Here is a 26,913-nt window from a genome sequence, read left to right on the forward strand (position 1 = left end):
GGCCCATCAAGTCTACTCCGCCATGGATCACATCAGCTAATAGTGATTGATCTACAAACACCACCCTACACACACTAGGCATACTATGGACAATTTTACATTTATACCAAGCCAATTAGCCTACAAACCTGTATGTCTTTGGAGTGTGGGAGGAAACTGACGATCTAGTAGAAAACCCACGCACGTCACGGGGCGAATGTACAAACTCCGTACAGACAAGCACAGGTCAGGATCGAACCAGTGTAAGGCAGCAACTCTACTGCTTCGCCACCATGCCGCTCTGGGACCCATTTAGGAAATGCTCATGTGCTCCAGCTTCAGGAATAGTTTCCTCTTGTAATACCGCATCTGATGCACTTTTAAACTTCCATGTTAAATATCACATCACTAAGATTGTAGATCCACATCAAGCTGAGCGGTGGAATACCTTGGACCAGATTTACTCTTGCAATTCAGTCTTTCATTCCCTCATGAAGGCATTGCGTATCCCAATATAATTCTTTCCAGGTCTACAAAATCCCTTTTAACAATACTTTTAACAAATTGGTGGATTATTGTCTACACTCTCCTCTCTTTTCTGACAATTTTACAAATCTAGTGGCAAACCAGAGCGTGCATTATCCAGTTCCTTTTAAGCTAAAAAAGTTTCTTGAATTCACAAGTTTTCCTTTCCTTCCCCTTCTTAGATTAGTCTAATACATGCAATTCACCTGAATTCCCATTACACTTCTTTTGTGTGATCAGTGATCCAGGTTTTAGATATAGATTTGGATCAGAGTTTTCTTTTTATCTGTAAAATTCTACAGACCAGTCAGTTTTTCCTAAATCAAATATTTAACTTACTGATTTCACACTGATCATCAGGTTGATCGAGTCGCTCTTTAAACCTTGGAAATGTTGAAGGCATAGACACAGGATTATCAATCTGATTATTTTCTGACCTGCAAGTTAATTAGAAAGACAAACAAAATCACGGAAGATATTCACTGCTATTAAAGTTGCCAGAGTAAAAAGTTCAGTTTCTCTTTTCCATTATAAAATTGTTAAAATATTCATCCCAACAAATATTGTTTGCCTGATTTAGTAAAGATGCAATGATTGTACTGCTGTCAAAAATAAAACTAAGTGCGGATCCCCAATTAACAGTTAAGTAATTAAGTAAGTAAATGTATTGACCAAGTATTCACATACAATGAATTTGCCTTGGTGCTCCACCCACAATTACGAATAACTCAGAAAACGCTAAACATTAATAATAATAATAATAATAATAATAATAATAAAACATTAATGATAAAACACCATTGATCAAGCATGTGAACCAACAAAATACCAGATCAAAGGGAGGCTACAGATTTTTGGCTGTTGAGTAGAGCAACTACTCGTGGATAAAAATCTAGTAGAAAACCCACGCACGTCACGGGGCGAATGTACAAACTCCGTACAGACAAGCACAGGTCAGGATCGAACCAGTGTAAGGCAGCAACTCTACTAATACTCTACTAACTCTATAAAAAACAATTTTTATCTCTGGCTGTGGCAGCTTCGACAATCCGGAGTCGCCTTCCAGAGGGAAATGATTCAAAGAGTTTGTGGCCAAGGTGAGAGGGGTCAGAGATGATCTTGCCTGCTCGCTTCCTGGCCCTTGCAGTGTACAGTTCGTCAATGGAGGGAAGGTTGCAGCCAATAATCTTCTCCCCTGTTAATTTACATGTGAGTGAATATTAGTATATTTTACTGCAATAAGGTAAGACTTGGTATCAATCTCCCTCACTCCAAATATTTTAAGGATGAATATTAGATGGATTTTTTTTAAATTAATTGAGCCAATGAATGGAACCATGGAAGTTACCTTTGAAATGTAAAATCAGATGATTAAAAAATGACTAGTGTTTGGCATGTTGGAAAAATCATCAGCGATGGTAAATCCACCATGGAACAACGATGAACAGGAAAGGGCCACACTGTCAGACATGCTGTGGAACATAGACTCCTGCAAAGACTGCCCTTTTGATATCAAGCAACTGAAATGCAGCTATGTACGATTTGAAGTATTAAATGCAAAACTATTGCAATGTTGTCAAACTACTTCAAGTGTGCAATGAAAATTAAATGGATGACATGAAATAAACATAATCTTATTTCCTATCACTGTTCTGCTCTTAGCCACTCCAGTTACAGTCAGTATACAGTTAAAATCAAATGCTGATCTACAAATTAGTTATAGGGAGACAGAAAAAGGAGATGCAGGAGAAGAAGAACCCATCGTCTTACAGTTCCACGTAATAAGCAGAAGCTTGGAAGCAGGATCCCTGGGTGAAAATGCTGCTGTGCAGAATTAGAAGTATAAAATGTCAAAATAATTTAATTTTGAATGTTGTAAAACAATTTAGAGTATAAAATGTTCAAAAATCTTTGATTCAAGCAGTAATGAAAAGGTAGAACGTTTAAATTTTACCTGTACAAAAATCAGAAAAATTAATTGGGCTTACCTTAAACAGCAAATAAATGTAATTGTTTTTTGTGTTAGTGCACTGCCAATATCAAATTAAGTAATGAGAATGAGGTAGAAATATGGAACATTTTCTTACTACGAAAATCAGATGGATAGTTTATGCTCTATTTGTTCATTTCAAAAGATATAGTCTACTAGTAATGCTTAGTCATTCACTGCATCCCATTTGTTCCCCTTGTATTGCCATTTAGAGTGAAAGGAGGAAAGTCAGAAGGCAATCAAACAAAGTTAACTTGGTTTGGTAAAAGAAAAATGGGAGTCAAGGGGTGAGAACAGAAAAGTAGAATTGAGGTTGATTAAAAAAACCATGATCATAATGAATAGCTGAGCAGGCTTCTGAGGCCCACTAACCACCTCTTGTCCCTGGTTCATACTTTGGTTTCCCTACTTACTACATGGTTTAGTTTTAAGCACAATTGGGTTGTTTTTTATGTCGATACTACAGAATAATTTACAAAAACACTTAGGAATGTCTGTTGAATAGGATTTTTACCTTTCATTCGCAGCACAGATGACGGATAAAGGACAATTTGCTGTATTGACAACTTGAAAATCACAGGATTGTACTTGACTGGTTGTAATTGATGACTGATGTTCTGATACACCGGGAACACAGGTCATAAATGATCTATCCTCACCTTTTTAAAACAAAACATGTATTTATAAGCACACATTTGGTTGTTAATAGCTATTTCTAAAATGCTTAAATACTTCAGGATATAGTATACTGATCCTGAATTTTAAAATTAAAATGATTAAAATATATAGTCTAGGTAATAATCATTCATTTTCTTTTCCTTCATTCCAAATAAAACCTCTCCCAAACAGGAAAAAGATCTAGTCATAACTTGCAAGGCAATCTATAAACAAGCATTTTTCATTTTATTTTCATTCTAATTATGTTTTATTGGGAGAAAGTCAAGATTACAAAGGACGCAATAATACTATGACAAGTAAGTAGTGGCTTTGCAATAGAACAAAAAAAAAAGTGGTTACAAATATATTAGTACAATTCAGGAAAAAAACGGAAATGCAAAAAATGTTGAGCAAAAAAGAAATTTGTTTTCAGATCAATATAGATCTTCAACCTAAACCATCAACTCTGTTTCTCTCACCAAAGAACCTGCTCCACCCACTGAACATTTCCAGCATATTCTGTTTTTGTTTCACATTTTCCAGCATCTGATGTTTTTTCTTTGAAATATAGTTCAGAAGTTCAACTCCTGCCGCTTTGAACTCAAGCCCATATGAAGATATCCAGTGAATCTGTACGGACACTGTTTGGCTTCATTTCTGTGTGATGTCACCTATTTAGACTGCAATTAAGAATTATTTTTAATTTGTCGTATTCTTGCATGCAGATAGTTTAGATCGCGTAGTTTTCAGAGATAAACTAACATTAGAGGTAGACAATAACTTTAAAAAAGTTGACCCCCCCCAGGTTCCAATGTTGCCCCCCAGGTTCCTATTAATCTTTCCAGCCCAAAATTGTTACCTATAGTGAAATAAGCCTAAAAACTGGTTTAATTTATGTGCAGAAAGGATTCACAAGGACATTGCCAGGACTGGGGTGCTTGAGTCATAAGGAGAGACTGAATGGGCTGGACCTGTTTTCTCTGGGGAAAGGAGACCTTATCAATGTTTATTAAACCACGAGAAGCTGAGATAAGATGAATTGTCACAATCATTTTTCCCAGGATAAGTGGAGTTTAAAACTAGAGGGCAAAGGTTTAAGGTGAGAAGGGAGAGATTTAAATGGCAGAGTAGACTTGATGGGCTGAATGGCCTAATTCTTCTCCTATAAAGTGGCCTAAATTCAGATGTATTCAATAGGCCATGGGCCCGAGAGGACAATAGATAGTTGTTAATGCATCTGGTGACATTTTTGTTGCATCTGTCTATGCCTCTCATATAAAAGTATGAGAGCCAACAATAGGATAGACAGTCAGAATCTTTCTCCCAGAGTGGAAATGTCTAAAAATGAAATGTCATTATCTCATTAGGCCATAGTTTTAGGAGAGAGGCAAAGTTTGTGCAAGGCAATTTTTTATATATTGATAGTGATGAGGCAGATAATGGCATTTAAATAGGCAGATAGATATGCATGGAATGAAAGGATATAGACCGTGCAGAGGCAGCGGAGATTAGTTTAACTTGACATTAAGCTCGGTACAAACATTGTGAGCCAAAGGACCTGTTCCTGTGCTGTACTATTCTATGAACAGGAGTTCAAGGTAAACCAAAAACTGCTTGAGAAGGGGTATGGAAACTTGCTGAATTGTGTAGGGATTGGTGAGGATGGGGTGAAGATTTCATGAGGATCCAATTATTGTTCAATGCAAGAAGCACTTAGAGTAGGTATGTTACAAAACCTACCTGAATCGTGGCTGAGCATCTGCCCCACCCTTGTGTGTGCTTTTGGCGCTGTTTAGAGGGGGCGGGTTTAAACGCGATTTTTACTAGGCTGTTGCAATCGAAAATGTTCAGCCTAGTAAATCATTAACGGAAAATCGCTGAAAGACCCCGTCGCAAAAGGTATTATTAGTTTTTATGGCCTTGTAAAATAGTTAGAGTAGTTTAAAAATCACTCTCTAAACTCGCAACCTCTCGCAGCCCCAGGGTTTTATAAAGCAAACAATTAAAGGTATGTACCGAAACGTTGCCTATTTCCTTCGCTCCATAGATGCTGCTGCACCCGCTGAGTTTCTCCAGCTTTTTTTTTTTTTTTTTTTTTTTTTGTGTAACCAAAGGTATGTACCTTATTTTTACATTAAATGGGGCATGTGTATAACCCTGTGTATAAAGTTTTCTATAGCGAGTAGCTCATTTTGGGCTCTTTATATCCCGCAGTATTTTTCGGGGCATTTGAGGGCACAAATCCAGCGCAATGTGAACGTTCTCAACCAGCGCGTTCACAGGAACCCACTAGAAAGCCGATTTAAATTGACTTTAATTTACAGCAATTGAACACTAAATTCCTTCCATTTGGCCTATAAATTGATGTAAAAGATTTAAAAATCATGTTTTATTGTGAATTATTTGTGAATATTATTTGGACACGGGCTATTTAAAAATGTTAATCATTTATTAAGAAATGGATAGATGTTTAGATCTAGTAAATTGAAGTTTGAAATTAGCTACAATTGGGTAACTAACTAATTATATGCTTTAATTTCAGGTCATCCAAGTTAGATTATTTTATATTTGTTTCAGAATGGTTCAATCTATGATCTGAAAATTTCATTCAGTTCTCTTAATTTTTAAGAAGGTTATGTGCTTTTGACTGTCCACAATCACAGCTTTTTTGTTATGTCCATAGAAAATCAATAGGGAACAAGATGCTAATTTCCGAGTATGAAAATGGCCATAACTTTTTTATTACTTGAGATATGAAAGTGAATTAGGTGTCAAATTAAACTTATTGTTATGCTTTATCTGATGGGATAAATTGCAGACTTGATTTTTTAAATCTCAAAATTTTCTAACATTGCTACTTAGAGTCATACAGCTCAGAAACTGGCTCTTCAGCCTAGCTTGCCTATGCCGACCAAGGTGCCCCATCCACACTAGCCCCATTTGTCCGTATATTGCCCATTTTCCTATAAGCCGTTCCGATCCATGCATCTGTCAAAATGCCTTTTAAATGTTGTTACTGTTTCTGTCTCAATTACCTCCTCTGGCAGCTCATTCCATATTTACCTCAATCGTATTTACCGTACTCATATTTACCTCAATCGTTCCCCTCTCACCTGTCCTCGGGATCTAAATTCCCCTACTCTGGATAAAAACGCTGAGCATCTAGCCTATCTATTTCCTTCATGACTTTATACACCATCAACAAGCTCACCTCTCATCCTCCTACGCTCCAAGGAATACAATCCAAGCGTGTCTCAGGCCTCCAGTCCGAAAAACAACTATCACCCTCTCCTTCATCCATGAAGTCAGTTTATTAACCCATTCAGCTAGGCCTTTGGATCTCATGCGATATAACCTTCCAGTGCACACAGCCAGGTGGAACCTTGTCCATTGCCTTACTGAAATCCATATATAAAACTTATACACCTCTGCCCTCATCCATCTTTTTGGTAACATATTGAAAAAAACTCAGATTTGTGAGACATGATCTCCCACACACAAAACCATGCTGACAATTATTATTCAGCTCTAAATGCATGCATATCTTATCCCTCAGAATAATCTCCAGTAAATTTCCGACCACAAATATTAGATTCACTGGATTATTGTTTCCAGGCTTTACCTTGCACGCTAGTTATGTACCATGCATTACCAAGTGTAGAGGTCAATGTGTTTTGAAACCTCCCAAAGAACGGGCAACACTGCAATTCTCTGAGGCTTAAGCCCAAACTCTTAATGTCTACAACCTAGAAGCGACAAAGTTAGCAAACAACACATGCAAGTCACCTACAAGTCACATTAACTTTCTGACCTGAAAATATAAATCCTTACATGGTGTCTAAATACCGGAACCCCTATTAATTGATATTACACCAGCAATCACACAATAGGTTAGATACAGATACATAGACAATAGGTGCAGGAGTAGGCCATTCGGCCCTTTCGAGCCAGCACCGCCATTCAATCTGATCATGGCTGATCATCCACAATCGGTACCCCATTCATTCCTTCTCCCCATATCCCTTGATTCTGCTAGCCCTAAGAGCTTTATCTAACTCTCTTTTGAATGCATCCAGTGAATCGGCCTCCACTGCCTTCTGAGGAAGAGAATTGCACAAATTCACAACTCTCTGGGTGAAAAAGATTTTCCTCATCTCAGTTCAAAATGGCCTATCCCTTATTCTTAAACAGTGCCCCCTGGTTCTGGACTCCCCCTACATCAGGAACATGTTTCCTGCATCTAGCTTGTCCTATCCCTTAATCATTTTATATGTTTCTATAAGATGCCCTATCACCCTTCTAAATTCCAGTGAATACAAGCTCAGTCACTGCATTCTTTCAACATATGATAGTCCTGCCATCCCGGGAATTAACCTCGCGAACCAATGCTGCACTCCCTCAATAGCAAGAATGTCCTTCCTCAAATTAGGAGACCAAAACTGCACATAATACTCCAAGTGTGGTCTCACCATTGCCCTGTACAACTGTAGAAGGACCTCTTTGCTCCTATAATCAACTCCTCTTGTTATGAAGGCCAACATGCCATGAGTTTTCTTCACTACCTGCTGTACCTGCATGCTAGATTATTACATTATTGTCACTTATACAAGTGCGTAAAACTGGTACGAAAACTGGAATGAAGACAGTTCAGTAAGGGTAATTGAGGATGGACATTAAATCCTCTCCTTACCAGGAAGCAACTTAAAACAAGAGTTAGGTGAATAGCTTGCGATGCCAAAGGAATGGGTGAAGTTCAGAATCATATCATTCAAGCTCATGGAACTGGGTCTCTGTATTCCTTTGCAATTGGATCCTCGACTTCCTCATCAACAGAACAGTCAGTACAAATTGGCAACAAACATCCTCCTTGATTACCACCGGCTGTGTGCTCAGGCCCCTGTTCCACCTACTCTATACCTATGACTATGTCGCTGTACACAGTTCCAATTACATCATTAAATTCACTGATGACACCACTATGGTTGGACAAATTACTGATAGCCAGAACAACAACCTTGCTCTCAAAGTCATTTAAACCAAAGGAACTGATTGTTGAATTTGAAGAGGAAGGCTGAGGATCAACAAATCTGTCCTCATCGAGGAGTCGTTGGTGGAGAGAGTCAATAACTTCACATTCCTGAGCATGCATATATCCGAAGATCATTGATGCAATCATAAAGAAAGCCCCTCAATGTTGTACTTCCTTAGGAGATTGAGGAGATTAGGTAAATCCATGACATATACTCTCTTGGATTTCTACAGGTGTACAGAAGAGAGCATATTGACTGGTTGCATCATGACCTGCTTCAGCAACTCGAATGCCCAAAGACAAAGAAGATTTGCAACATTTTTTTGTATAAGAAGGAACTGCAGATGCTGGAAAATCGAAGGTAGACAAAAGTGCTGGAGAAACTCAGCGGGTGCGGCAGCATCTATGGGAGTGAAGGAAATAGGCAACGTTTCGGGCCGAAACCCTTCAAGATTTGCAAAAAGTAGTGAATACTGCCCAGTCCATCGTGACCTCCCCACTATCGAAGGGTTTTGCAGGAATCGCTGCCTCAAGGCAGCAGCCAGCAACATCAAGACCCACATCACCCTGTCATCGCTCTCATTTCACTCCTGCCATCGGGAAGAAGAGTGAGAAAACTGTAATATCCAGGTTCAGAAACAGCCTCTTCCTAACGACCATCAGGCTTATTAACAATATTATCTGTAGCAAATTTGCTCCATTTCTTAATTAGACACTGTTAAAAAGTTATGTCCATAATAAATCCCACTGGCAAATCTTCATCAGTTAAAATATTACATCTGGGCTTACAGATATAACGATCTACAGGAAACCACAATTTATGGCTCAGATTTTGCTGTCACTTTTTAATTATTGTTCAAATTGAATAACTACTTCAGGTTTTTTTTTCCCTGCCTATTTATATAAATCATTGTTATAAACCAATACAAGATTAAATTGTCTTGCATGGTCTAAATACATTTCAAGTCACCACAGTCATTGTGCAGGACCCTTAAATCTGACTGTAAAAGTATGGATTGCTCTGAAGAATGTTACTCGAAAGGAACAAGGAATTGCAGATGCTGGTTCATACATATAAGTTCATACACAAAGTGTTGGAGTAAATCAGTAGGTCGGGCAAGAAGTCAATTCTTGACCTGAAACTTCACCTATCCATGTTCTCCAGAGATGCTGACTGACCTGCTGCATTACTCCAGCACTGTGTGTCCTTTTGAATGTTACTCTATAGGAAGGTGGAAAAAGCACCAGAGAAAGTTAATTTACAAAGAGCAAACATAAAATGTAAGCTTCTGATGGAATGAGAAATATTTTAAACAATCTAGTATGCATGTAACCTGAAATACAGACTAAAGCGATTACAATCAGATTCCAAGATAGGGAACAGCATGATACAGGAATTAATTTTGAAACATGAATAAGTATTTTTCTTAAAATGTTATTTTCCTGTACATCTATATAACTAAAAGTCTCATCTTGACCACTTCCTGTCTGCGCTGTATATTGATTTTAGAAAAAACGCTACCCCATATTGCTATGATTTTTGGCCATTTTACTCACAGTCCCCCTCCGCTAGGCAGCCCCGAGGATTTTTCCAATCGATGAAAAAAAAAAGTTATGAATGTTCAAAAAATCTTGAGATCAGCTGATTGGTCCTCTCGCCTGTTAATCACCATGATGAAGGTAAAGCCCCTTGCGGGGATGGGGGGGGGGGGCAGGACTATAAAACCCCGGATGTCAGTCACTCTGGAAGATCATGAGGGAGAGTACATAACTGTGATTCTAAGCTGTGAATCAACTGAACAGTGTCTGCAATGTATTTGTTAGGCCTTAATGACAATGCAATGAGTTGTTTGGCCTGCCCTGTCTGTGCTTGAAACTACAATGCAACATTGGAAATGAAGTGCAATGCAATAAGTTGTTTGGCCTGCCCTGCCTGTGCTTGAAACTGCAATGCACAATTGGAACAGAACTGACAATGCAATGAGTTGTTTGGCCTGCCCTTGAAATGGATTGACTTGACTTGACTTGAAATGGATTGACTTGACTAGAAGTGGATTGACTTGACTTGAAGTGGATTGACGTGACTGGAATTGGTGGAGAGGTGGAATATTGCATTGGGGGACCAGCCCTCCTGTGTGAACCTGGGACCCAGCGGGTCCCACTATGTCTAGTCACTTCTTAAAAATTAGAAGAGCATTTTGAGAGATATACACAAGATACTGGAGTAACTCAGCAGGTCAAGTCGCATCTCTGGAGAAAAGGAATGGATGACCTTTTTAGGTCGAGACCCTTCCTCAGACTGAGAGTCAGGGGAGAGGGAAACTAGAGATGAAAAGATACAGAGAACAAAAGAATGAAAGGTATGAAAAACACAAAGCCGGGAAGGATGATCAAGGAAAGGTGGAGCCCACAATGGTCTATTGTTGGCTGCGGAAAAGGTGATGACAAGTGGTTACGATCAGTGAAACTAAGCAGGTTTACAGAAACTAAAGATCATGAAAGGGGAGGGTGGTGTTGGAGAGGGTCCAAGTGAATCTGAGTGCAGGATGTTAGTGGTGAAGTTACTGAAGTCAGTGAGTTCTGCGTGGGTGCAGGGGGTAGCACCGATGCAGTCGGCAATGTAGTGGAGATAACAGTTCGGGGATAGGGCCAGTTTATGCCTGGAATAGGGATTGTTCGACATACCCCCCAAAGAGGCAGGCATAGCTGGGGCCCACGCGAGTGGCCATAACCACGCCTTTGATTTGGAGAATATGGGAGGAGTCGAAGAAGTTGTTGAGCGCGAGGACCAGCTTCGCTAGGCTGAGGAAAGTGTTCCTGGCAGGTAATTGGCTGGTTCTGCGGTCAAGGAAGAAACGGAATTCTTTAGGGCTTTCCTAGTGGAGAATGGAGGTGTAGAGTGATTGAATGTCCATAGTAAAGATGAGGGAACGGAGCCCTCTGAGGTGTCTTGGACATAGGTTGGGAAGGATTGGACCAGGGGGATAGGATGGAGTTGAGGTACATGGAAATAATTACAATGGGGCAGCAGCAGGCATAAGCAATGGGTCTTCCAGGGCAGTTCTGTTTATGGATTTTGGGAGGAGGTAAAACCAAGCACTGGGGGGCTGGGAAACGATAAGGCTGGAGCTGCGGAGGGCTCAGTTTTACTGTCCGGACCCCATCGTTATCACCTCTTCCACAGCCAACTACGGACCACTATTGGCTCCACCATATTGAGTGAAATCCAGGTTAGCCGGGAAGTGGTGTTGGGTAAATTGAATGGATTAAAGGCCGATAAATCCCCAGGGCCAGATAGGTTGCATCCCAGAGTACTTAAGGAAGTAGCTCCAGAAATAGTGGATGCATTAGTAATAATCTTTCAAAACTCTTTAGATTCTGGAGTAGTTCCTGAGGATTGGCGGGTAGCAAACGTAACCCCACTTTTTAAGAAGGGAGGGAGAGAGAAAACGGGGAATTACAGACTAGTTAGTCTAACATCGGTAGTGGGGAAACTGCTAGAGTCAGTTATTAAAGATGGGATAGCAGCACATTTGGAAAGTGGTGAAATCATTGGACAAAGTCAGCATGGATTTACGAAAGGTAAATCATGTCTGACGAATCTGATAGAATTTTTCGAGGATGTAACTAGTAGCGTGGATAGGGGAGAACCAGTGGATGTGGTGTATCTGGACTTCCAGAAGGCTTTCGACAAGGTCCCACATAAGAGATTAGTATACAAACTTAAAGCACATGGCATTGGGAATTCAGTATTGATGTGGATAGAGAACTGGCTGGCAAACAGGAAGCAAAGAGTAGGAGTAAACGGATCCTTTTCACAATGGCAGGCAGTGACTAGTGGGGTACCGCAAGGCTCAGTGCTGGGACCCCAGCTATTTACAATATATATTAATGATCTGGATGAGGGAATTGAAGGCAATATCTCCAAGTTTGCGGATGACACTAAGCTGGGGGGCAGTGTTAGCTGTGAGGAGGATGCTAGGAGACTGCAAGGTGACTTGGATAGGCTGGGTGAGTGGGCAAATGTTTGGCAGATGCAGTATAATGTGGATAAATGTGAGGTTATCCATTTTGGTGGCAAAAACAGGAAAGCAGACTATTATCTAAATGGTGGCCGATTGGGAAAGGGGGAGATGCAGCGAGACCTGGGTGTCATGGTACACCAGTCATTGAAGGTAGGCATGCAGGTGCAGCAGGCAGTAAAGAAAGCGAATGGTATGTTAGCTTTCATTGCAAAAGGATTTGAGTATAGGAGCAGGGAGGTTCTACTGCAGTTGTACAGGGTCTTGGTGAGACCACACCTGGAGTATTGCGTACAGTTTTGGTCTCCAAATCTGAGGAAGGATATTATTGCCATAGAGGGAGTGCAGAGAAGGTTCCCAGACTGATTCCTGGGATGTCAGGACTGTCTTATGAAGAAAGACTGGATAGACTTGGTTTATACTCTCTAGAATTTAGGAGATTGAGAGGGGATCTTATAGAAACTTACAAAATTCTTAAGGGTTTGGACAGGCTAGATGCAGATTGTTCCCGATGTTGGGGAAGTCCAGGACAAGGGGTCACAGCTTAAGGATAAGGGGGAAATCCTTTAAAACCGAGATGAGAAGAACTTTTTTCACACAGAGAGTGGTGAATCTCTGCAACTCTCTGCCACAGAGGGTAGTTGAGGCCAGTTCATTGGCTATATTTAAGAGGGAGTTAGATGTGGCCCTTGTGGCTAAGGGGATCGGGGGTATGGAGAGAAGGCAGGTATGGGATACTGAGTTAGATGATCAGCCATGATCATATTGAATGGCGGTGCAGGCTCGAAGGGCCGAATGGCCTACTCCTGCACCTAATTTCTATGTTTCTATGTTTGATCCTCCTTGCCGGCCTCAATTTGTTCTTTTCATACCTTTCATTCTTTTGTTCTCTGTACCTCCTCATTCCTCTAGCTTCCCTCTCTCCTGACTCAGTCTGAAGAAGGGTCTCGATCCAAAACATCACCTATTCCTTTTATCAAGAGATGCTCCCTGACCCACTGAGTCACTCTAGCATTTTGCGTCTATCTTTGGTGCAAACTAGCATCTGCAGTTCCTTCCTACACAGATAATTTCTGAATCTGTATTTTCTACATGGAGAAAAGACTGGATAGACTACTTAATATGGGTGAGTAGGTAGTTATTTCTCTTAGGCTATTACTAATAAAACAGTCTACTTTTTCCACATCTGCATAGATCTTCTCTTTCAGATTTATTTCCACCCCGCTACAATCAGTCTGGTGCCGATCGAATCATCACCTATCAATGTTCTCCAGATATGCTGCCTGACCCGCTGAGTTAATGCACTTTGTGTCTTTTTTTTTTAACTTGCATCATCTGTTCCTTGTGTCAGCATTGATAATTTATCAAGTAGGATGATTAGGTTAATTAGATTCTCAATATGATCTCTTTGCAGGATTTAGTTGCATCCCGATACGTGAAGCTGCTGCTTAAAATGAACTGAAATTCTTGGGGACACCAGGGCTGAGATCGGCGATGTCCTCATTCTTTAGGGAACGGGGGTTCCCCTCTTTGACTATAGATGAGGCTCTCACCAGGGTCTCTTCTAAACCCCGTAACTCTGCTCACACTCCCCCATCGCCCCACTAGTAACAAGGGCAGAATCCCCCTTGTCCTCACCTTCCACCCTACCAGCCGCCACATACAACAAATAATCCTCCGGCATTTTCGCCACCTCCAACGGGATCCCACCACTGGCCACATCTTCCCATCTCCTCCCCTTTCGGCTTTCCGCAGAGGCGGCTCCCTCCGTAACTCCCTGGTCAAAATTCATCCCTTCCCACCCAAACCACCCCATCCACTGATACTTTCCCTTGCAACCGCAGGAAATGCAACACTTGTCGCTTTACCTCCCCCCTTGACCATGCAAGGACCTAAGCAGTCTTTCCAGGTGCGGCAGAGGTTCACCTGCACCTCCTCCAACCTCATCTATTGCATCTGCTGTCAAGATTTCAGCTGCTCTACATCAGTGAGACCAAGCGTAGCCTTAGCGATCGCATCGCCAAACACCTTTGCTCAGTTCACAATAACCGACCTGATCTCCCGGTGCCTCGCACTTCAACTCCCCCTCCCATTCCAAATCCGACCTTTCTGTCCTGGGCCTCCTCCATGGCCAGAGTGAGTACCACCATAAATTGGAGGAGCAGCACCTCATATTTTGCTTGGGTAGCTTACACCCCAGCGGTATGAACATTAACTTCTCCAATTTCAAGTTGTCTTTGCTTTCTCCCTCCTTCCCCTCCCCTCCCCTTCCCAGCTCTCCCTCAGCCCACTGTCTCCTCCTCTTCCTTTCTTCTTCCTGCCCCCACAACAGCTTGAAGAAGGGTCTCGACTTGAAGCGTCACCTATTCCTTCGCTCCATAGATGCTGTCTCACCCGCTGAGTTTCTCCAGCATTTTTATCTACCAAGGAACTACAAATGCTGGTTTACAAAAAAGTGCTGGATAACTGAGAAGGTCAGGCAGCATCTCTGGAGAATATGGATAGGGACGTTTTGGGTCTTCCTTAACTGAAATTCCATTGTAAATAACATTAAAATGTCCTCGTATCATTGACTGCTATTATATGTCACTCAATAGAGATGAAATAATGTGTCTTACACTTCTGATGAATCGTACCTTCTGAGGTCTCCACTCGTGCTCCGTATTCAAGCTTCTGTTTGACCGGGGTTGAAGAGCTATATTTTGGGGGTGTGAACAGACATACAGGGGGAGTCTGGTAATCTTCAAATTTATTTACTGGTCGATGACTTCCTTCAGATATTTGCTGCCTTGTTGAGAGCTCTAACTGATTGGAAGAAAGAAAAGAGTCTGCGAATGTCACTCTGTGCTGGTGTGTAGATGACATTTTACTGAGAATACTGTTAACTGGCAATTGAGAAAAATATTGACTCTCCGAACTCCTCTGAATAGCAGTTTGAATAACCCTATTTTGGTAGTTTCTATAGGCTTCCTCGAGATTCTCTGACTCCTTTTCCAGCTCTCTTATTCGAGCCTTGGCTCCAGCAACAAAATCTTGGTCTGAATCTGATGAAGAATTTGGCGTTCCAATGTATTTAGAGTAATTTGCACACGTGCCAGCACCTGGATAAAAGAGGCGTTCTTCAAACACTACCCTGCTCCTGGGTATACCAGTATCTACGTAAGTATCAGCAGGTACAATGTCTGACCGATCAAGCAGTGAGTGCTTGGGATTACGGAACACTTCATTCTCCAAAGCTGCACAAACAAAAACAAAATGCAAAATTAGAAGGGCAAAAGTACAACAATAGACAATAGGTGCAGGAGTAGGCCATTTGGCCCTTCGAGCCAGCACCGCCATTCAATGTGATCATGGCTGATCATTCCCCAATCAGTACCCCGTTCCTGCCTTCTCCCCATATCCCCTGACTCCACTATTTTTAAGTCATATCTAGCTCTCTCTTGAAAGTATCCAGAGAACCTGCCTCCACCGCCCTCTGAGGCAGAGAATTCCACAGACTCTCCACTCTCTGTGAGAAAAAGTGTTTCCTCGTCTCCGTTCTAAATGGCTTACTCCTTATTCTTAAACTGTGGCCCCTGGTTCTGGACTACCCCAAAATCGGGAACATGTTTCCTGCCTCTAGTGTGTCCAAGCCCTTACCAATCTTATATGTTTCAATGAGATCTCCTCTCATCCTTCTAAACTCCAGAGTGTACAAGCCCAGCTGCTCCATTCTCTCAGTCAGTCTCGCCATCCCGGGAATTAACCTTGTAAACCTACGCTGCACTCCCTCAATAGCAAGAATGTCCTCCATCAAATTAGGGGACCAAAACTGCACACAATAATCCAGGTGTGGTCTCATTAGGGCTCTGTACAACTGCAGAAGGACCACTTTGCTCCTATATTCGATTCCTCTTGTTATAAAGGCCAACATGCCATTTACTTTATTCACTGCCTGCTGTACCTGCATGCTTACTTTCAGACTGATGTACAAGGACCCCCAGATCCCCAGATTACTATCTAAATGGCGTCAAGTTGGGAAAAGGGGAAGTACATTCCACTTTTCCCAAATTGACGCTATTTAGATAGTAATCTGCCTTCCTGTTTTTGCTACCAAGGTGGATAACCTCACATTTATCCGCATTAAACTTCATCTGCCATGCATCTGCCCACTCCCCCAACCTGTCCAATTCAGCCACAATTCTCATTTTTGACCACCCAGCTTTGTGTCATCTGCAAACTTGCCAATGTTACTTTGAATCCCTTCATCCAAATCATTGATGTATATTGTAAATAGCTGCGGTCCCAGCAACGAGCCTTGTGGTACCCCACTAGTCACAGCCTGCCATTCTGAAAGGGACCCGTTAATCCCAACTCTTTCGTTTCCTGTCTGCCAAACACTTCTCTATCCATGTCAGCACTCTACTTCCAATACCATGTGCCCTAATTTTGCCCACTAATCTCTTAGGTGGGACCTGATCAAATGCTTTCTGAAAGTCCAGGTACACTACATCTACTGGCTCTCCCTTGTCCATTTTCCTAGTTACATCTTCAAAAAATTCCAGACGATTAGTCAAGCATGATTTCCCCTTCGTAAATCCATGCTGACTCGGACCGATCCTGTTACTGCTATCCAAATGTGCGGCTATCTCATCTTTTATAATTGATTCCAGCATCTTCTCCACCACTGATGTCAGGCTAACTGGTCTATAATTCCCTGTTTTCTCTCTCCCCGTCTTTCTTAAAAAGTGAGATAACATTCGCGACCCTCCAATCCACAGAAACTGATCCTGAGACCTTGTAACTATTTAATTAAGTATCTTGTTCAAAAACACGTGGAAAAAAAAGTAACATTCTAACATGCCTATTAAAGCTAAAATTATTACATTAAATATTGCACCAGATTATACTTCACTGCCTTTGCCAACACGCATATTCACAATTCAACTACTAGGGTAGATCAGAGGAGAACTTTGCAGGTGGATTGTTCTTGAGCACCTGCAGAAGGATGTATTGAAGAACCTTTGGAAAGTTACTAACAGATACCTTGCAGGAACAGTGCACACCACGGTGGCTGACAGATTATTTGGCAAATTGGTTCCATGTCTTTAGCCTTAGGAAAAAGGCTCTCATAATTTAATATGCTAAGCAGTCTTCACACTGTGTCACATTTTTGTGCCACACGTGAATGAATTTTGTCTCAAACCCCATCATTAAGCGTAATTGGCTGGATGGTGCCCATCAAAATGGTGACTGCACCAAATTTCTACCATTCACCTGGTGGATGGTGGAAATTCTTTGAAACAAATAGAGATGAGTCAGGTGGCTGGACTCTTTCTCATTGAAAACTATCATCATCTCACATTATTGTGGCATGAAAGCAACCCAAGTCCTAGCCAAAATGTTGTCCATACCTTGCAGTATGTGGGCACAATCAAAAAGTTGGAGTAACTCAGCGGGACAAGCAGCATCTCTGGAGACCAGGAGTGGGTGACATTTCGGGTCGAGACCCTTCTCTTTGGTCATCCAAAGTTCTCTTATATAGAACATGAAACAGTGCAGCACAGTGAAGGGGCCTCTCCGCCCAATGTCTATGCCGAACATGATGCCTAGCTGAACTGATCTAATCTGCCTGCAAATGATCCATATCCCACTCTCCCCTGCACATCCATGTACTTATCTGAAAGCTTCCTAAACGCCACTTTCGCATCGGCTTCCACCACCACCTCTGGCAATGCGTTCCAGGCCCTCATCCCCACTATGTAAAAATGTTTGCCCCGTACATCTCCATTATACTTTCCCCTCTCACCTTATAGCTGTGCCCTCTAGTGCTGGACCTGCCACCATTGGCTACTTCTCCCTGTAGCAAAACCCTCTAATCCAAGCAGCATTCTGATAATCCTCCTCTGCAAAGTCTCCATATCTTTCCTGTAATGGGGCGACCAGACTGCATAGAATACATGAAATGTGACCAAAGTCCTTTACAGCTGCATCTGTAAACTTGCTAATCATGCCTTGTACAGCCTCATCCAAGTCATTGATATAGATGGCAAACAGTAATGGCCCGGCACCAAACCCTGAGGCACATAACAAGTCAGAAAAACAGACTTCCACCATCAACATCTATTTCCTTCCATGAAGTCAATTTTCTATTCATTCAGCTGTAAGGTTAAAGATCCCATGGTTAAGGTTAGATCCCAGTTTAAGATCCACGCTTAAGGTTAGATCCCATGCGATCTAACCTTCCAGAGCAGCCTACCATGCGGAACGTTGTCAGTTGCCAGTTGATAGTTGTGATCACGATCCCCAAATACTCTTCCACTGAAACACCAGTCACCGCGCTGGCCAGGCTCATTTGCCAAGGTCCAGTATGTTCCCTTGGATTATCCACATATTGTTTCAAGAAAGGCTCCAGGATACGCCAAACAAATTCAGCCCCGTCTCAGTCTTTGGCACTGAGCAATTCCCAGCCAGTATTGGGGAAGTTAAAGCCACCCACTAAGACAACTCTATTGCTTTGACGCCTTTGGAAATCTGTCTACATATCTGTTCCACTATCTCCCACTTGCTATGAGGAGGCCTATTATACAATCCCTTCAGAGTGCTTGCACCTTTCTTATTTCTAAGCTCCACCCATATTACCTCAGTGAACAAACTCTACAGCGTGTCCTCTCCGAGTGCCACATTGAGTTGCCAGAAATGTCCCTCTCACAACCACATTTCCTCAAAGAGCATGACATTAAAGTCCCAAGCACTGATCCAGGCTCTAAGTGCATCTACTTTATCCACAATACTTGAAGTAAATACACTTCAGCCCATCAGCATCACCATATTCCTCCAACTCTCCCTGCCTGTCCTTCCTTCGAGTCTTCCCGATCATAACCTTCATCTTGCCGTCACTCCTTCCAATTAATCACCTTCTACTCCTGTTCCTACCCCTCTCTAGTTTAAACCCTCCACAGTAGCACGGGCAAACCTCCATGCAAAGGCAGCTCTATTATCTAGATATGGCACATGAAGAACTCTTAAAGCAGTCTCTTAGAGCTGATTGGCACCCAACAACTGCAACCATATTTACTCTGTGCTAGACATGACATCAGCTTGTGAACTCCACTCACAAATGCACGCTCCCTCGTCTTGTGCAGTATATTGCCATTTTTTAAATCTGAAAATCCTCGATTATCGCACAAACAATAATATTCTATCACTCAATGAGATCGTATCAGCGATCACTCAAAGTCCATTATGGTTATTCTCCTGGAGGGACCTTTCTGTGGAGCTTGAAATGGCTGATCCTGGAACTACAAACTTTTTAAGGATGTGCAGGTGATATGTCCTTACGGGGGAATGTCTGTGTGTCTGTGTGTCTTTTTTAAATGCCACAAGGTAATAAGTGATAGGAGCAGAATTAGGCCATCAAATCTACTCCGTCATTCATTCATGGCTGATCGGTCTCTTCCTCCTAACCCCATTCATCTGCCTTCTCCCCCTAACCCCAAAATCTGTACTAAATAAGAATCCACCTATCTCTGCCATAAAAATATCCATTGACTTGGCCGCCTCAGCCTTCTGTGGCAATGAAATCCACAGATTCACCACCCTCCAACTAAAGAAATTCCTCCTCATCTCCATACTATAGGAACGTCCTTTAATTCTGAGGCTATGAGCTCTGGTCCTAGACTCTCCCAATAGTGGAAACATCCTCTCCACTCTATACGCCTGTCATCATGTGGGAAGATCGGTGCACCGACAGCCATCATTCTGTCAATGACAGACACAGAGCTGGATCTAATGGTATGGGCTCCACAATGGTTGGGAGTTTTCACCCTGCTGCAGCTTTCTTCTGCCTTCACAGCTGGTGTACTGCTCCACCTACTGGCCAGCCATCATAGGACAGTACAGCACAGGAACAAGCCCTTCAGCTTCCAAAATCCGTGCCCAACACAATGCCAAGTTAAATTAATTTCCTCTGCTTGCACTTGATCACGGTACGACTGTCGAGCTCTGGTATATTTCCTCCCCCAGCAATAGCAACGTTAGTCGGTCTAAATTCATTTATTTGACATTTTATCATAGTTCTACTGCACAGAAACGGGCCCTTAGGCCCACAATGTCAAACCTTTTTTGCCCATCTGCATAAATCCCTGTTCATATTAGGTCTGTGTCCTTCTACATCTTGCTTATTTAAGTGCCTGTTTAAATATCTCTTAAGCATAACATTTGCACCTGCCTCACCATATCCTCTAGCAGCGAATTTCCGATTTCAATTTGTCTGTTCAAATCCCCTATAAAATTCCTTCCTCTCATCTTAAGCGTAAGCAGTTTTGTTTTTGATTCTCCGTCTATGTAACCATCTACCCTAAGTATGCCTCTTATAATTGTATATCCTTCTATCAGGTTTCCTTTCACTCCTTCTTCAATCCGTGGAAGACAAATCCAGCCTCTCTTCCAAACTGAACTGCTTCAATCCAGGCAACACCCTGGCAAATCTCTACTTCACTTTCTCCAGAACAACCACATAATTCCCTGCGGTGATCGGAAAGGCACACTATGCATTGTAACTAATGTTTTGTAAAAGTTCAAATAGAACTTTTATATTCTATGTCCTGACCTAACTAGTTAAACACTATTTTGGTATAGTATTACCTGTTCTGATCGGATAGCGCGCTAAACCTTTTCACTGCACCTCGTAACAACATCATCATCATCATTGTTGAAAACATCAACGGGCATGGTGCCTTACAGTGCCATGTACGACAGTGATCACAACTTCTTCTGAACACTTGGGAATAATAGACCTAAACCTCAAGTAACTAATTGGATCCAAAGTTGTCTTGGTGATGGGAGACAGGATAGTTGTGTAAGGATACTGTATCAATTGGGAACAACTCTATTGGCCTGTATTCCCACTTTCAGGAAACTACGGAACTACGGACATGAATCCCCTTATCCATCAACATTCCCTAGCACCCTGCTCTCTATTGGATATGCCCTATCTCTATCTGATTTCACAAAATGCAATATCCATACTTGTTGGGATCAAATTCCACCTGCTAATGCTCTGTCCAACTTTCCACCTGATCTATATCTTGTGGTGTCCTTAGACAACCTTTACACCTATGCACCTCACTCACCTTTGTGCCATCCACAAACTTACCTTCTATATTCACATCTAAATCGTTGATATACATTAAAAAAAAACAAGGGTCCCAGCACTGATCCCTGCATTGCACCACTGGAAACATGTTTCCAATTGATAGTGTCCTTCCACCACTACCTCCTGTCTCCCATCAGCAAGCCAATTTTGGTTCCAATTAGCTACTTGATGTTTAGATTTATTATTGTCATGTGTTTCAAGGTACAGTGAAAAGATTTTGCGTGCAATCCAGTCAGATCAAATACGATCGTACATAAATAATCAAGTCAAACTCAAGTACAATTGGTAGAGCAAAGGAGAAGATATGGAGTTCAGAATATAGTTCTCAGCATTATAGGACATCATTTCCAGACTCAGTCCAACGTCTGCAATGGATGTCGAGGTGAATCGGACATTACCCGTGCTTATGGAACAGATCAGAAGTCTTTTAACAGAAGGAAAGAAGCTGTCCCCGAGTCTGGCTGTGCGTGCTTTCAAGTTTATGTATCTTCTGCCTGATGGGTGCAGAGAGAAGAAGGATTGACTGGGGTCGGACAAATCTTTGATTATGTTGGCTGCTTTCTTCCATGGAAATATGATGTAGATGTCAATGGTGGGGAGTCTGGTTTGTATGATGGACTGGGTCACTTTTACAACCCTCTGCAATTCCTCGCGGCTTTAGGCAGAGCTAAGCCAAGCCATAATGTGATGTAACCCGACAGTGCGCTTTCAATGGTACATCTGTAGAATCATGAGAGACATCACAAATTTCCTGTCTCCGCAAGAAATAGATGCATTGGTGTGCCGTCTTGGTTGTCGCATCAAGGTAGTTGGTCCATGACATTTTGTTGGTAAATTTAACGCCACAGAACTTGAAGCTCTCAACCATTTTCACTTCAGCACCATTGATGCCGATTGTCCGACCCCAGTCATTCTTTCTTCACTCTGCATCCATGCTGATTGGGGCATGAAATCACCACTCTACCTGAAGTCAATAACTAAATCCTTTGTCTTGCTGACAATGATTGATAGCTTATTGTCCTGAAACCATGTTACTACTCAGTTTCTATCACCTTCCTATACTCCGCCTCGTGATTGTTTGTGATCTGGTCCACCACAGTGGTGTGACCTCCACCTTTAATCCATATGTCTTAACCTTCTTTACCAGCCTCCAATGTGGGACCATGTCAAATGCCTTGCTGAAGTCCATATAGCCAAAGTCTACCACTCTGCCATCATGAAACTCCTTAGTTATCTTCTCAAAAACGCAAAAATAAAATGCAGAATTTCCCGTGCACAAAGCTATGCTGATTATTCCTGAACATCTGTTTAGGAAGGAACTGCAGATGCTGGAAACATCGAAGGTAGATATAAAATGCTGGAGAACTTCCTGATCATCTCCGGCCTTTCTAAATGTAGATAAATCCTATTGTTTAGAACTTTTTTTTCAAACACTGACAGACCTGTACGTCACCAGCCTTAGTTACCTAGCTTATCCCCGCTGCCCATCTTAAATAAAGGAACAACATTAGCTATCCCAAACTCAACTGGCACCTCATCTGCAATGATCTCCATCAGGGGGCCTAGCCATCTCCTACCTTGCTTCTTCCCATATTAACTTGTGATGGATCTCATACAGTGCTGTGGATTTATGCATCCCATTGCATCTAACAGCTCTTGCTTCTTAATTCAGTAATGACCAAGGAATCTGCTTGCTGGCTGGTAGCCTTGCATGACCAAGGGATCACGAGAAGCTCTTGCCCCTGCAGATTTATTGATAGCACCATGACCTGCAGCTATCACTATTCTGGTAAACCACTAACAATATTCCAATACCAATGGGAAAAGGCCTATTTGTTAAGTAGATGATTGAATTAAAAGTGGTGTTCTACAATAACATACCCAACTGTGTCTGCCGCAGTTGAAGTTTCAAATCATCAACCTGCCCATTCAGCCTTCTGGTTTGATCGTCAAATTCCAAAAGTTGGCTTCTCACCTGTGCACAGCGCTCCACCTGCAAGAGAAATCATTAAAAAACAAATTATTTCCCCCAAATACTTTGCATCAGCTTAATGCTTAATATAAGATACAGATCACACAGACCATTGACTCCATCTACACCACCCAGCCTCAGGAAAGCAGTGAATATAATCAAAGACCTTTTCCGCCCAAATCTTCTTGTCGCTCCCAGCGATCAGAAGAACAGAAGCTTTAAACATCGCACCACCAGACTCAGAAACAGCTTCTTCCCCATTATCAGGCTTCTGTTCGGTCCTTCCATAAACCAGGGTCCAGTCCGATTATCAAGTTTCAAGGGTTTCAAGGTCCGTTTATTGTCACATGTACCAGTTAAGGTACAGTGAAATATGAGTTACCATACAGCCATACAAAGTGAAAAGCAACAAGACACACCATCATGTAAAAGTTTACATAAGTCAAGTCAAGTTTTATTCGTCACTTGCACATAAAGTGCAGTGAAATGAATTTGCCAGCAGCGGTACAATAAAAAAAAAAAGAACACCCAATACACAATAAAAGATTTAACACAAACATCCACCACAGCATTCATCACTGTGGTGGAAGGCACAAAATTTGGTCAGTCCTCCTCCATTTTCCCCCATGGTCGGGGCCTCAACCCTCCACAGTCGCTGCTGCGGGCATCCAGATGTGCAGACAACGTAAAAAGTCCAGGTAAGTCCTGAATCAGTGCCTCCCCACCGGAGACCGTGGCTTCAAGATGGTGTAGGCCGCAGGTTGAAGATCTAAAGTCCCCGCCGCGCCGCAGCCAGAAACACCGCAGACAGCAGGGCCGGCGGTCGGAGCTCCTCTCCAGGGATCCCTGACGAGGGATCCCGCTCCAGATGGTAAGTCCCCGCCGTGCCCACGGTTAGAAGTTGGCCGCCGGCTGGCGGTCAGAGCACTTCTCCTCCGGGGTCTCCAACGAGGGATCCCAGGCTCCGGACGCCGCGCCAACTGGAGCTCTGCAGACCGTGGCTTCAGGCTGCCGCAGGCCAGCGAACGGAACTTTCCCCTCCGGCGAGGGCTCGCCTGATCCGTGATGGAAGAGTCCTTGCTACGCTGAAGCCCCGGGCGTTTCTCCGGGAAAGGCTGCACTGATCCTCGATGTCAGGCCACGGGGGAGGCGACATGGAAAAAGTCGCCTCTCCATGGAGGAGGCGACCAAAGCAGTTTCCCCCATACTCCTCCCCCCCTCCCCCCACACAAGACACACAGAAAAACATTAAAAACACACATTGAGACACACTAAAAAAACAAAAAAAGTAGAAAAAAACGAACACGCTGCTGGCAGGGCTGCTGGCTCTCAGCGCCCTCACTGACCGATCCATCACAGTGGATTCCACATTCCTCACTGTGATGGAAGGCAATAAAATTCAATCCTGTCCCTAATTTTGGACATCGGACTTTGTCTCTGGACTGTTGTGTTATAATGCTGAGAACTATATTCTGCACAGGGCAGCACAATAGCGCAGCGGTAGAGTTGCTCCCTTACAGAGTTCGATCCTGAACACGGGTGCTGCTTGTACGTTCTGTGACCGCACATTTTTTTTTCGGCTGTCCTCCACATTCCAAAAGTCATGCAGGTTTGCACGTTAATTAGCTTCTGTAAATTGTCCTTAATGTGCAGTGGGTGATCGCTGGTCGGCACGGATTTGGTGGCCGAAGGGCCTGTTTCCACGTTGTATCTCTAAACTCAACTAAACATTTCTCACCTTCCACCTATATTTCTTCCTTTAATTTCACAATTCCTCCAGGAAAATTAGATCCTGTTATTCTGAGAAATTATTATTGTTATGACTCTTGGCTTTAATAATGCTTAGATTCCACTAAGTCCCATTACTTACCTGCTATTCTTTGGTCTTGTGCCATCACCCAACTCCTCCTAACCTCACCCTTCAAACCACTAACTGATCCAAGGCTCCAAAACAGGATCCTGCTTCAGTAAAGGGGCTGTCCCACTGCGGCGACCTAATCCACGAATTCAGAAGAGTTTGCCCTCGACTCATACTCACAGCATGGTCGACGCGAGGTCCTAGGAGGTCTATGTAACTCTCTTTCATGCTCGAGAGTAGTCCCCGTGTACTCGAGGCCTCAGCCAGGTCGCGGTGTATTTTTCAACATGTTGAAAAATGCCCGCGAGTAAAAAAAGGTCGCCATGGGAAAAAAATTAAATAAAAAAATAAATCGATATTTTTATTACTCGTATGTTTAGTCGAGGTAGGTCGTAGTAGGTCGGCATGTTATTCGTAGGTAATTGAGGGTAGTCAAAGGTAATCAAAGGTAGTCGAAGGTAGTCGAAGATAGTCTTCAACATAGTCGAAGGGAGGTCGAAGGAGATCGAAGGAGGTCTTCCACATAGATGAAGGAGGTCTTCAACATGCCATTTTTTCAAACTCTCCTAAACTCTTCTAAACTCGCCAATTAGGTCGCCGCAGTGAGGCAGCCCTTTTACTTTGCATTGGACCTTTCAAAATGTAGCCACAAACAAGCATTGCCACCAATAGAACGATAAGTTAAGCATTCCCATTTTGATGCCTTAGTTACCTCTCTAAGGTTGATTTAGCCAAATTCAAATTGGCTTCTGGTTATGTGGTCAGGATAGCATTAGTCTTGAAACAACATTATAACACACAGTCATTTAACCATTCTCTGCCTTCAAACCAAAGGTCAATTTCATGAATATTTGAACAATCAAAAGAAGTTACTAATCAACTGAATAGAAATTTACAATTTTCAGTCCAGATACTTTGTGCTTCAAGGCCATGAAGTGGCCTAGACATGTCCTGAGGCATGATATGGCAGGCAATTTATGCCTTAATTTAACTTCTACAATATTCAAATGCACAGGTGTGACCAACACTGCTCGGGACACTTAAGAAGATAATGACTTGCACAGTCTGTGAAACCTGCTCAGGGAGACTTGAATGGGACTTGTCTGAGCTGAAAACAGGCTGATAATCTAAATCAAGAAGGCCAACTACAATCAAGGCTACACCCCGAACTAGTGATCTTATTTGTATGTCGTTGGGCCTGGCATACCATTGAATTTTCCAGAGACAATGGCCACAGCAAAATTGCAATTGGTCACCACAATAAACTGAGTAATATACTTTTAGGATGTGCCAACCAATTCTGGACATATACTAGTTATTCAGAATATACTAGTACATACTAGTACATCTACTAGTTCTTCAGAATATTCATGAATAAAAAAGTGGTCCCTAAATACCAGTGATAGAGCTGCTGGCTCACAGCGCCAGAGACCCAGGTTCCATCTTGACCTCAGGCGCTGTCTGTGTGGAGTTTGCACGTTTTCCTTGTGACCTCATGGGTTTCCTCTCCGTGTTCCGGTTTTCTCTTGCATCCCAGACATGTGGGTTTGTAGGTTAATTGGCCTCTATAAATTGCCCCTAGTGTGTAGTTGGATAACTAGTATGAACGGGCGATTGATGGTCAGCATGGACTCAGTGAGCCAAATGGCCTGTGTCCATGCTGTATCCCCAAAATAAAAATAAACTAAACCTGTTGTGGTTATTACCTTTGGTGCAGCACCCTCCTCTTCCTCAGTCGTCACTGG

General features: G+C 42.4%; 1 protein-coding gene across 2 annotated transcripts in view; it reads right to left on the minus strand.

The window, feature by feature from the left end:
- The window catches only part of ofd1 (OFD1 centriole and centriolar satellite protein), a 78,266-nt gene that overhangs the window by 14,686 nt on the left and 36,667 nt on the right, over positions 1-26,913 (minus strand). The window contains exons 15-18 of one of the 2 annotated variants that reach the window (XM_055644386.1): positions 23,220-23,331; positions 14,839-15,438; positions 3,009-3,153; positions 844-941 (exon numbers count right to left, since the gene is read on the minus strand). In XM_055644386.1, coding sequence (XP_055500361.1) covers positions 844-941; positions 3,009-3,153; positions 14,839-15,438; positions 23,220-23,331 — 955 coding nt within the window. Of the gene's footprint in view, positions 1-843; positions 942-3,008; positions 3,154-14,820; positions 15,439-23,219; positions 23,332-26,913 lie in introns of both variants that reach the window. The other variant, XM_055644385.1, reaches the window with a different exon arrangement.

This window comes from Leucoraja erinacea, chromosome 13 (assembly GCF_028641065.1).
Source record: "Leucoraja erinacea ecotype New England chromosome 13, Leri_hhj_1, whole genome shotgun sequence".
Taxonomy (NCBI): domain Eukaryota; kingdom Metazoa; phylum Chordata; class Chondrichthyes; order Rajiformes; family Rajidae; genus Leucoraja; species Leucoraja erinaceus.